The 12,594-nt window shown below is 39.9% G+C and overlaps 1 protein-coding gene across 23 annotated transcripts in view; it reads left to right on the plus strand.

Moving 5' to 3' along the window:
- Positions 1 to 12,594, plus strand: part of LOC105465246 (dysferlin) — a 233,762-nt gene that overhangs the window by 185,481 nt on the left and 35,687 nt on the right. For all 23 annotated transcript variants that reach the window (XM_071076889.1, XM_011713554.3, XM_071076895.1 and 20 more), the window contains one exon: positions 5,884 to 5,982. In XM_071076889.1, the coding sequence (XP_070932990.1) occupies positions 5,884 to 5,982 (99 nt within the window). The remainder of the gene's footprint in view (positions 1 to 5,883; positions 5,983 to 12,594) is intronic.

The raw sequence follows: 12,594 nt of genomic DNA on the forward strand, positions 1-12,594 counted from the left end.
ACCAAGAAAATATTAGTTAATATGTAAATCATGATTCTGTCACATGCATAATTGCTATTAAAGATGTGAGTGATTGATTAGAAGAGGGTTTACCTGTGGGATGTAGGAAGAAAATGGGGGCAAAAGTCACTGAGCAGCCAGCCAGCTGGCGTGGCCGGGAGGAAGGTCACAGGCCATTCATCTCAGCAGCTGTGAGTCTGCTGGGGAACAGCAGCCACCAGACATCACCTGGAACTTTGAAGGAAGAGGGAATTGTAGCCAAGAGGGGAACTTGGGGAAAACAGAGCGTGGTAAGATTTAGGTCCCGTTGGTGGTAAATAAATTGTTCTATTAAAAAAAAAAATTGAACTCTTATTTCCTTAGAAAGAAACACTTGAGATTCCTGCTTTTATTCTTTTGTTTGATGTTATATGGTTGTATTTGATCATTTGTTCTTTTTAATTTTAGCAACTTTATTGAGATAATCCATGTGAATACAGGTTCTTATTTAAAGTGTACAGTTTAATGGTTTGTAGTATATTAACGGAGTTGTGCAACCATGACCAGAATCCATTTTAGAATATCCTTATAACTACAAAAAAAAAAAAGTACTGAAGAGCATTTATTCCTCATAATAACTGTCAAACTTATACTATTATTTTTCCATTACAGATTAGATAAATGGAGTCCTAGAGAGGCTAAGGAGTGAGCAGTCCCTTCCAACCACTCCCAGCCCCTGGAAACCACTAAATATTTTTTGTTTCTATATATTTGCCTATTCTGGAACTTCATATAAATGGAATCCTACAGTACGTAGTCTTTTGTGATTAAATTCTTTCACTTAGCATAAGGTTTTCTAGGTTCATCTATGTCATAACATGTATCAGTTCTTCATTGCCTTTTTATTACCAAATAATGTGCCAGTGTAAGAATATATCACATTTTCTTTATCCACTCATCAGTTGATTCATATTTAGGTCTTTCTACCCTTTAGCTATTATGAATAATGCTGCTTTGAACATTCATGTACAAGTTTTTGTGTAGACATAAGTTTTCATTTCTCTTGGATATATACCTAGGAATGGAATTGCTAGGCCATATGGCAACTCTATGTTTAATGTTTTGAGGAACTGCCAAACTGTTTTTCAAAGTGCCTGCAACACTTTATGTCCTCACCAGCAGTGTACAAGGGTTCCAATTTCTCCGTATCTTCACCAACACTTATGATCTGACTTTATGATGATAGCCATTCTAGCAGGTGAGAAGTGGTTTCTCACTGAGGTGTTGATTTGCATTTCCGTGATGTCTAATGATGTGGAGCATCTTTCCATGTGCTATTGGCCATTTGTATATTTTCTCTGGGGAAAGTCAACTTCAATCCATTGCCCATTTTAAAACTGGATGATTTTTTTTTTATTATTATTGAGTTGTGAGTTCCCTATATACTCTGGATACAAATCCCTTATCAAATATATGATTTGCAAATGTTTTCTCCCATTCTGTGTGTTGTCTTTTCACTTTATTGGTAGTGTGTTTTGAAGCATCTTGCTGTTGTTCTTTATTTAAAAAATTTTAATTTCTAAAGCTATGCAAGGAATACTTGCATACAATGAAAAATTAGAAATTTTTGAGTTATATACAAAATAAAAGGAATAAAACGTGTACAATTTTATCATTCAGAGTACCACTATGAACATTTGGGGTTTAGTCCTTTTGTTAAAATGAGATCACGTTATTTTTTAGCCCTTTATAAATCTCATCAGTTGTGAGTAACTTTTCATGTCAGTAAATATATTTTCCCAGCATCACTTTTTAGGTTGTGTAATGTTTAATCATATGGATGTACTGTTTATCCAAACAGTTCCTTATTGTTGGATACTTAAGTTGCTTCCAATTTTTCACTGTTTTAAATGAAGTAAAATCTTTATGCGTATCAATGATTACTTTCTTTGCATAGAATTCTGGAATAAGATTGCTGTGTCAAAGTGCATGTTCTTTTAGGCTATGGAAATGTACAGCCGATTTGCATTCTGGAATGATAGTGGCCATCCGTGCCCACCAGCAGTTTGTAGGAGATTAGCTCTTGGCCAAGAAGCTAACCAGGTCCATGCAACAACAGCAATATTACTATTATCAGTAAGAGCAAGAAACACTTACACTGCATTTATGTGCTAGGCACAGTTCTGAGTACTCTCTCAATATTGACTCACTGATTCCTCACAATAACTGTCAAATCGACACTATTATTTTTCTATTATGGATAATTGAGTCCAAGAGAGGTTAAGTAGTGACCCAGTGTCACACCACTGAGTGTGGCAGGATTTGAACACTGGCAGTCTAGCTTCTGGGTCCTGGCTTCACCCACCCTGCTTTACTGCTTCTTTATGTCTATGCCACATGAAAATTATTGGCAGAGGCACCTATATGTGCAAGAGCCCAGAAGGGAGAAATCCTGATACTGTCAAACACAATGCTGACTATTGCTTTAAAATATTCTTTATAATGCTAAGAAAGCTTCCTTTTAATTCACTGAGAGGTTCATTTGAGAATAAATGAAAAATTCTAACTTCTTAAACATCCATTTTTTTTTGTTTGTTTTTGTTTTGCATCTTATAAACTAGGGGCTGGCAATTTTTTTTTAAAGGGTCAGGTAGTAAGTATTTTAGGGTTGGGGGTCATGAGGTCTTTGTTGCAATGACTCAACTCTGCAATTGTGGCTGCAGAAGATATTGATATTTAAATTACGAAACTAGGTGGCTGGCCAGTAGGCCATTGTTTTCAGACCTCTGCTGTAGATGATCCTGTGGGTTTCCTCTCCTGACTCACTGAGGCTGAGCCACTCTTGTATTCTGGAATAACCCAGCTTGACCACACCAGATTGAGTGCTGCCATCTGTTCGTTAGTGTTTTATTTAGGATCTTTATGTCTCTCTTCAGGAATGAGATTAATCCGTGTGTGTGTGTGTGTGTGTGTGTGTGTGTGTGTGTTGCTTTGTCAAGCTTTGCTTCATAAACGAATATAAAAACTTTCATCTTTTTCTATGCTGTGGAACAAAGAATGATTTATTCTTTGAAACGTAGAATTTTCTCCCTGAGAAATGATCTTGGCCTCATGTCTTTTTTTGGAAGTAATTCATTGAGATCTTTTCCACTTTCTTTTAAGGTTATTGATCTCTCCATGTTTTCTACTACTTTTGAATCAATTTTGGTAATTTTTATTTTCCTAGAAAATCATTCACTTCATCTACATTTTCTAAGATTTTTGTCATTGGTTTCAGCCTCGTAAACCTCTTAATATTTTCATTGTCTCCAATAATATCTTTTTATTTGATTTTTCTCATTCCTAATAGTGTATCTACTTATAAAAATTAGATTTGATAAACGTTTATCTATTTTAATGATCTTTTGAAATCTTGCTCTGGCGTTTAGTTATCAATTGTAATATCCTCTTTTCTAATATATTCATTTCTATTTACAATTTTCTTTGGTCTTTCTGCCTTTTCCAATTTCTTGAATTATCAGGTAATTTATTTTCATTCTTTTTGTATAAAAGTGAAAACACTTAAGATAAATTTTTTTTTTGAATACAGGCTTAGCTACAACCCGTACATTTTGGGACATGTATCTCCTATTGTTGGTATTTCCTGAGTATCCGAGATTTTAGTTTTGGTTTTCTCTTTGACCAGGTAGGCTTTAAGCATATGCCTTTAAATTTCCAAAAGGTTAGTATTTTATTTGAAGTTTCTCATATTTGTAGTTTTACTGCAGTATGGTCAGAAAATGTGACTGATAGTGGTTTTATTTCTGGGACTTTACTGAGATTTGCTTTGTGGCTTTTTTATTTTTTTCTAAGTGCTCCAAAGGTGCTGGAAAAGAAGGTATATCTTCTGTTTTTAGTGTACATAATGTTTGTCTATTTAGTTGTCACTGTTAATAGTATTATTGAGACTATCTGTCTGTGACTCCTTTGGAAATTAACTTGGTTATTCCGGATTGAGGGAAGTGTGATACCTTCCCCACAATTCTTGTTCCTGTCATTTCTTTGTACAGAACTCACTGGTTGGTTGTCTGTCTGTGCCTGACTCTGAGCCTGAGTTATAAACTCAAACCTTTAAGTATTTGGGCTGGGAAAGAAAAATAAAGATTCAGGGGCACTCAACAGCTAAACTGGATTCCATTCTAACCATTTCTACCTAAGTGTCCATGTTTGCTTGTGTGCCAGTATGTGCCGTTGTGTGTTTCTGTGGGGGGCGTATGTGTGTTTTAGCATACACATCTCTCCTGGACGTTGACTGTGTAAGTCTGTTCTTCTGCGTGTGGGTCATCCTGTGAGTTTGATATGTATATCTGTATATGTGTGTCACCCATAGCACCTTTTTCTTTAAATGGAACTTCAAACATCAAGGCTTGGGTCTGCCTTGCTCTAAGGTAGCTTTTTCTAGAGTGGTTATAAGTCAGAAAGCTCTGCCATGCTGTACCCTACCCCCCACCTGACCTTGTTTCCTCTCTCCTGGCTGCAGAAGATCCTCCAGGTAAGTGGGTCTGGTAGGGGCTGGCTGCAGATTCAGCCTCACTCTGGTATACATTCCCTGTGTGGTGTGTCTGGAGACCACCTGGCCACACAAGGGGTGTTAGGACCACACTTCCAGGATGGGTGGAGACTCGAGAACCTCATCCTACCCTCTCCCCAGGGTGCCTGTTCAGGAACCCTTGGCCGGGCTCCAGCTTGTGTTTACCCTTAGTAAGCCAGAGCTCGGAGCACTTGGCTTTAGTTTGAAGGGGCCGTGAGCATTTTCAGAAACTCTGTGATAGATATTCAGTTCCTGGTGGAGAATCAGAGCAGGCTCCTGGGAGATCTTCTAGCCTACCTTCTTATACAGAGGAGGAAAGCGAGTTCGAGAATGAGCTCCTGACGCCATGTACTTGGCCCTTCCCACTAAACCAGATGAGCTCTAATGGTACAGATGGGCGCAGACTGAGTGATGAGACCTTAGTGAACTTTTGGGGTGGACTGACCATCCCACTTTCAGGGAGCTTGGTGACCCTCTAGGTGACAGGACACCCTGCCCCCTGAGACAGGACACAGCTGAAGGAATATTCTAGACACCAGAGCTAAGAGGGCCTGCAGACACACTGTGTATAGGAGGAGTTAAAAGGTGGGGAGGTCAGGATTTGCCACAACAGTCCTGTCCACCTTTTCCTGCAAATAGGAGTGACTGGAGGAAGGATGCAGGTGTCACACAGAAAATGTGCTGTCATACACTTCCTTTCTTCTCACCTGATACCTCACATTTAGCAGTGTCTGTGGAATAAAGGGTACTTAGTATTAGTTGATTTTCAGGGACTCTGCCTTGATGTGAACTTGATCTGACCTTGGGAAGGCTAAGTGCTGATTTCCAATGTGTCCTTTATTGCCTGGGTAGGGAGACGGGTGGACAGAATAGATAAAACTCTTTTGGGTCTGAATTTTCCTGGGTCTCCTGCATTTTATTCATAAATAATACATTATTGACATTTTCCCCTAAGAGTTACCCTATGTACCTTCTGATTTTGGTCTCAGTGTGTTGGGTCCCTGCGATGCAGGAACTACAAAGATGCTTATGCCCACTTCACAGAAAGGAAAAGGGAGGCTGGTGAGTTTGACAGAAACACACATGCTTGGGGGGCAGAGCTAGGGCTAGAGCCTCCGCTTCTCAACACCAACCAAAAGCTGAAACCTCTTCCTCAGTCTGCAGGCTTTGCCCCTGGAGAGGTGGAGATTTCCTCTCTCTGCTCCCCCAAATCACCCCTAGGAAAGCCTTGTGGTCCAGAGCAGCCCAGCAGCAGAGGGCGGGTTTTCAACTCTGAAGGATGCTCCTTGGCAAGTCCTGTTTCTGAAATGGTCTTTTTCTTTCTACCCACTCAGGAGGAAGAGTTTATCGATTGGTGGAGCAAATTCTTTGCCTCCATAGGGGAGAGGGAAAAGTGCGGCTCCTACTTGGAGAAGGATTTTGACACCCTGAAGGTAAGGCCTCTCTTCAGTCTGATGGTCGCTGTGTGTGTGTGTGTGTGTGTGTGTGTGTGTGTGTGCGTGCTGGGCAGTGGGAGACACAACAGAAAGAGAGCTAGTGCAGTAGATCTGCACTAGCAGATCTATTTGCATTTGCCTCCTCATTCAGTGTCTGAGGGTGATGAATGCTACTAGACCAGCTGGGTGAGAAAACCACCCACTGATTTACAGCCTGAAGCGAGTGTGGGCTGGGATAACCAAGACAGTATTCCCAGGAGAATGCTGAAGAATACAGAAGTGTTTAGAGGTGAAATGATCTGTGTTAACATGCCCCAGCTCCCCCGGCCGCCACCCAAAACAGGGTGGCCCCCCTGACTGATTTTCAAAATAGTCAACATTATTAATATTGCATGACATTGAAAATTGTTAAAGCTTGGAGATGGGTAGGCAGGGATTTGTGGTCCTATTCCATGTCTTTCAGTGTTATTTGAACTTTTCTGTAATAGAAAATTTGTGTTAAAATAAAGAGCATCAGTTTGAGAATGTACTCCTGACCCCTAACTCCTACAATTGGGTCAGAAAATTACCTACAAATCTGAAAATATGGGAAACCCTGTTTCTGTGGAAAAAACCAGAAATGAGTCAGTCAAATTGTGGTATTTTGAGGAAATTATACAAATATAATTATACTTTGAAAAAGTAGACTACTTTTAAAGAAGATAATCAGAGGTGACTCAGAAATTACTCCTTAAAGGAGTTGCATGGTCTCCCTGCTAGGGTTGCCAGTCAAAATTCAGGATGCCCAGCCGCATTCGAATTTCAGATTAACAATGAATAGTTTTTAAATATCAACATGCTTCAAGTATTGCACGGGGCATATTTATTTAAAAATTATTGGTTATGAAACAGGAAAAGTTCCCTTATCCCCCTCACAAGACGTGCAATGGGGATGTGGCTGGCTTCTTCAGTGCCCTGCTGCTCAAACCTCTAGGGGAGCATGCAGATGGGCAGGTTGTGGGGCTCCCACCCCACAGCAGTGTCCAGGGGTGAATGTTTACAGTTGAGGCCCCAGTGGGCGTGTGTTACAGAGTGCTATTTCAGCTTAGCCATCTGTAGGCGGCTTGTGTTAGCTCAATTAGACCCTTGCCTTATCGCGAGGACAGAGGACTTTCTGTATCCTGGGGTTTCTTGCCTTGGTGTACTGAAAGAATTGGATCACACGTGGGCTTGGAGATTGAGTGCAAGGTTTTATCGGTGGAAGTAGCTCTCAGCAGACTGGGGAGCCAGAAGGGAGATGGAGTGGGAAGGTGGTTTTCCCCTGAAGTCGTGCTGCTCAGCGGCTTGGACTCTCCTCCCACCACCCGGGCCAGACTCCGCGTTGTTCCGCGGGTCGATGGCCTGCCGCCCTACTGGGGCCTGTTGGTATGCTCCTACGCCAGTGGGTCCTTCTTGACACGCCAGTGGGTCCTTCTTGACACGCCAGTGGGTCCTTCTTGACATCCCATCGCTCCTGTGTTCCTCCGCTGGTGTGTTCCTCTCGATGTCCAGCAACTTGTGTTCCTGCCGGCTAGGGTCTCGGGGTTTTTATAGGCATAGGATGGGGGTGTGGCAGGCCAGGATGGTCTTGGGAAAGGCAACATTTGGGCAGGAAAACAGAAATGCCTGTCCTCCCTGGGTCTGCGGGCATAGGCCCAGGGGTGAAGCCCTCGCCAGGGACCCCGTTGTCCTCTACCCAGCACTTCCCAGACCCCGTTCTGTATCAGTTATTTATTTCAAATTCAGATTTAACTGGGAATTGTGTATTTTCACTTACTAAATCTGGGAACACTGCTTCTGATTATAAATGGGGGAGACTGTACCCCGCAATTGCCTCCCAGCCTTGGAGAGGAGAAAATGAGAGGTGGGCATAGGCTGTTAGACACATAGAAAAGGACCCAAGAGCCCTTTGAAAGGGACTGGATGAGAGAGAGTTGCTACCCTTGTCAGGGTGGCAGGTGGCCTGGGCTTTCAGGTGATTCTTTTGGCACAGAGCCTCTGCTAGGCACTCTGGAGGGCAGTTTCACCAGGCAGCAAAAGTTGTCTCTGCTCTATGGGCCTGCCTGGTGAATTGTGCCTGGAGACCTGGCTGCTCAGAGATGAGGCACAGGCGGCAGCAGCCACCATCCTCAGGCAGCAAGTTCTTTCTCGACTTGGTAGCTGGGTGTGTGAGGTTGGGCAAAGAGACAGAACTATTTGTGTACCAGGAAGAAGGTCTGACACATTAGGTCTGGCATGTGGTCCTGTGGCCTTGCCAAAAAGTCACACAACCCAAGCAAGAATGAGGACTCCTGTCAGGGTGGCCCATGGCCCATGGCCCATGGCCCTGGCCCCTCACTGCTCCCTCAGGTGCGGATGCTGAATTGGCACCCAGCCCTCCGGCTTGACCTCTTGGAGGAGGTCTCTGACAGCATCCAAGTGAAAATAGGCTGTCCAAAGCAAAATGCATTCAAACTATTTCTGGGGGAAAACTAGACCTGGAAGAAACGCTGGTTCATTAAGGATAAGTAAATGGAAGAAAACCACCGTCACCAACATGGGTCTTTGAAAAATAGCCTGCCACATTATGGAGAGAATGGAGCACACAGTGGGTACAGGAAAACAGATTTTAGAAGCCACTAGCATAGGGGGATGAAACAACTCCTAATCTAAATAGAAAAATATAGGAACAAAAGATACAACAAGAAAGCATTAAAAACAGAAATCACAAAAAACACATAGTAGAGAAAGAACAAAACATCTTCATGTTCCTCATTAATAAAGGTGGACTAAACTCCCCCATTAAGTGATAAGGACTCTTAGGCTATATCAAAAGTCAAAATTCATTGTACTGTCTTTAAAAGACACATCTAAAACAATATAACTTAGAATGGCTAAAAAATAAATATTTCGGAAAACAATATTTTAGCAAACGAGGTAAGTGTAAACCAAAGGAAAACAGAATTTAAAGTAAAGAGCAAAGGAAGCAAAATAGAGTGTTTCATATAAATAAAAGGTGTACATTTCAATGAAAAGACTCTCAAATATTTATGCATAGAATAGTAAAGCTTAGAAATACTTAAAGCAAAAATGGATAAGAATATATAAACTAATATCTCACACAGATAAAAGCACAAAATGACAGAAATTAAAGTTGCAGTGGGGATTTCATTACACCATTTTCCTTAACTGATCAAGCAGACAACAAATAAATAAGAAGATAAAAGATCTGAATAACAAGGTAAATGTTTTCTAAGCTACATGAAGTTAAAATTATAGCTTTAAAATAGAGAATAAAAATAATAAAAAATGGAGAATTCATTTTTTCCTGATGCTCAGCGAATACTTACAAAATTTGATCACATATTAGTTTTGTAGTAAGTTACCAAAAGCAGAAATCTTACAAGACAGATTATAATGCAATAACATGAGAAATTAATAACAAAAGTTTAAACAAAAAATTCAGCCGCTTAGAAATTTAAAAAATATTTTATTGGGACTTCCAGTATGAACATGGCTGCATAAGTCAGCATTTTCCCCCTTTTCTCTTGGAAATCGTTCAAACCCACAAAATCCATTTTCAGAAAAGTTGGAAACAAATAGAAGCCACAGACTTCAAAATATATGTAAGGGCTGCTCAAAGACAACTGAAATTGGTTAGAGGCCACTCAGCAGTAAATGAAGAGAAGATACATGCAGAATGTTGAAAGATCAGAGTGGTAGCAGATCTCAGAAAGCCCTAGCAAAAATATACTTTCTAATGGAAGAATGTTGATAATGATTTAGGACAGATAATGGTTACATGGGGGTTTATTATCTATTCTCTTTACTTTTGTGTGTGTTTGAAAATTTTCATAATAGTTTCAAAATACAGTTCCTGAAAGTGAGGTTTCACCATGAAATATAAATGTTATATCCTTTGTTTACAACCGTGGATATGGAAACTTTGGAGACAGGTTGAAGCTGATGGCAGAAGCCTTTTAGACCTAGTTTGATTCAGAGAAGCAGAGGGGGAGCTACACAAACAAGAATTATCCAAATGAGCCATATTTGCAGGAAGCAGTCTGCCTTTGTGGTGGGAGCAAAGGAAGTAGCTGGACTAGGAAAATTCAACTCATTTAGTGAGAAATAATTTTGAAAAATGGTGTAGCCTGAATTCAAAAATCCTGCAAAAAAGGAAAGAAAATCAAAATTAAAACTTATCAAAAGAAGGAGCAGATGATATGAAATGCTTTACTGTGAACCTTTTCAAAACGGGCAGTCAGAATGCAAAGGAAAAATGAAAGAAGTCAAGGACTGATAAGATGAGTGATAAACTATGAGCTGGCAGGACTCAGGAAAGAAAGAGATGAAAATGTGAAGTTGGAAGGAGCACAGGACAGAATGGCCACATGGAAAACACAACCAAGGGCACAGAGGACAGAAACTATAAAAGTAAGCAAACGGAAATGAAAAAGTTATAAAGGAACAAAGAGAAAAATGACAGATAAAGACATCAGGGAAAGGAGACCTAACATTTGTATAATTGGAGTCTCTGAGGAAGACAACCAAAATAGTAAAAAAAAAAAAAAACCCCAAAAAAACAAAAACCCTTATGGTTTGATAAAACCTTACTGAAATGAAATAAATGAATACACATATTGAAAAAGTTCATGGTGTGTCAGGAAAAACTGACAAAAATTGGTCAATCTGAGACATATTCTAATATAAGTATTGTACTTTAGAGAGAAAGAAATAATTCTTTGGGTAGTCATACCTCCTCCCCACTCCTTGAAAAGAAAAAAGCAACATTAAGTTATTTAAAATAGGAACCAAATCAAGGTGGCTTCCATTTTCTCATAACAGCATTCAATATCCAAAGACAATAACATACTGATATAAGATCATCAAAGAAAGACAGGGTGACCTGAGGATTACATGTTCAGCCAAGCTCCCCTCCAAGCATAAAGGCTACAGATAACCACTTATACATATTCAGGAACTGGGGTAATATGGTTCCAATGAGCCTGTCTTAGAGGAACTCTTAGGGGGCGAACTTCAACTAACCTGGGAAGTTATCTGGAGAAACCACAACAGAAGGACTGGTTGTAGTTCGAGGCTGCAGTGAGCTATGATTGCACCACTGTACTCTAGCCTGGATAATAGAGCAAGACCTTGTCTCCAAAAAAAGAAAAAAAAAAGAGTGAATATGGTCATATTTTACCTTAGAACCAAAATGAAAACAAATGGAAGGGTTAAGGTAATAGGTAAGAATGTAAATATCATATATACTGAAAATGTAGAAATGATAAAACTGACAAAAATTAGGTGGAGAAGGACAAAAGAGTATGGAATACAGAGTAAGGACAATGATTGCCATATGATAAAATAAATACAGTGGACAGCTATTATTTGAAATTGGCAAGTCACATAATTGGCATAGAAGCAAGATAAAGCAAATAGTACAAAGGTAAATGTTAAGGAAGATATTGTTGTCTAAAACTGGGTGATAGGGAGAAGGAGGGAGATAAAATTGGATTATTTTATTATTGCTACAGTAGGGACCCCATAAATACTATGCCTAAAGACAGAGAGGGCTAAGTATTATCAGAAGATATAAATGTATAATAATACTAGAACAGAAGCTGAGATCATTCCAGCTGTCAGAAGAACTGTACACATGCACCACTCCCCTCCTCCCTACACACAGAAAGTGGACCATGCAAAGATTAAAAAAAAAAAAAACCTATGAAATGAGGAAATGTGATATAAATATATTACATGACCATATAATTATACAATTAAAACCAAGACCAAACATATCTGTCTTGTCAATACATGTTACATCAGTCACTTACTAATTACAAAATGTAAATCAGATCTCAAAGCAAAGTCTAACTCTTAAATGAAAAGACTGATAAAGTTTGAAAATAAGATTAAGAAAATGTGTGCCAGGCAAATGCAAATGAAATGACAGCAGAAGTCATAATCTTAATATTAGATGAGAGGGTATTCAGGTTCCTAAAATTAAATGAGACAAAGGATGACACTTTATAATGCTAAATGGTATAATTCCAAGATATGACAGTTATGAGAATATCCATATGCTAAAAAACACAACTTACAGGAGATATGAGAAGCAATAGAAACACAGTTTCTATTGGTAGGGGGAGATTTAATTCCCTTCTCTTAGTTCATGTCAGATCAAGGAGACAAAAATGTCAGAGGAGGCCAAGTGCGGTAGCTCAAGCCTGTAATCCCAGCACTTTGGGAGGCCGAAGCGGGTGGATTACTTGAGGTCAGGAGTTCGAGACCAACTTGGTCAACATAGCAAAACTCTGTCTCTACAGAAAATACAAAAATTAGTCAGGCGTGGTGGTGTGTGCCTGAAATCCCAGCTACTCAGGAGGCTAAGACAGGAGAATCACTTGAACCCAGGAGGTGGAGGTTGCAGTGAGCCAAGATGGTGCCACTGCATTCCAGCCTGGGTGACAGAGCAAGACCCCATCTCAAAAAAAAAAAAAAAAAAAAAAAAGAAGAGGATGTAGAAGGCTTGGCGTGATTAGTAACCTGATTTAACCTGATTAGTAGCCTGAAAATAAAGACTACACATGTGGCACTTTTACTACAATT

The sequence above is a fragment of the Macaca nemestrina genome, chromosome 13, assembly GCF_043159975.1.
Source record: "Macaca nemestrina isolate mMacNem1 chromosome 13, mMacNem.hap1, whole genome shotgun sequence".
Classification (NCBI taxonomy): domain Eukaryota; kingdom Metazoa; phylum Chordata; class Mammalia; order Primates; family Cercopithecidae; genus Macaca; species Macaca nemestrina.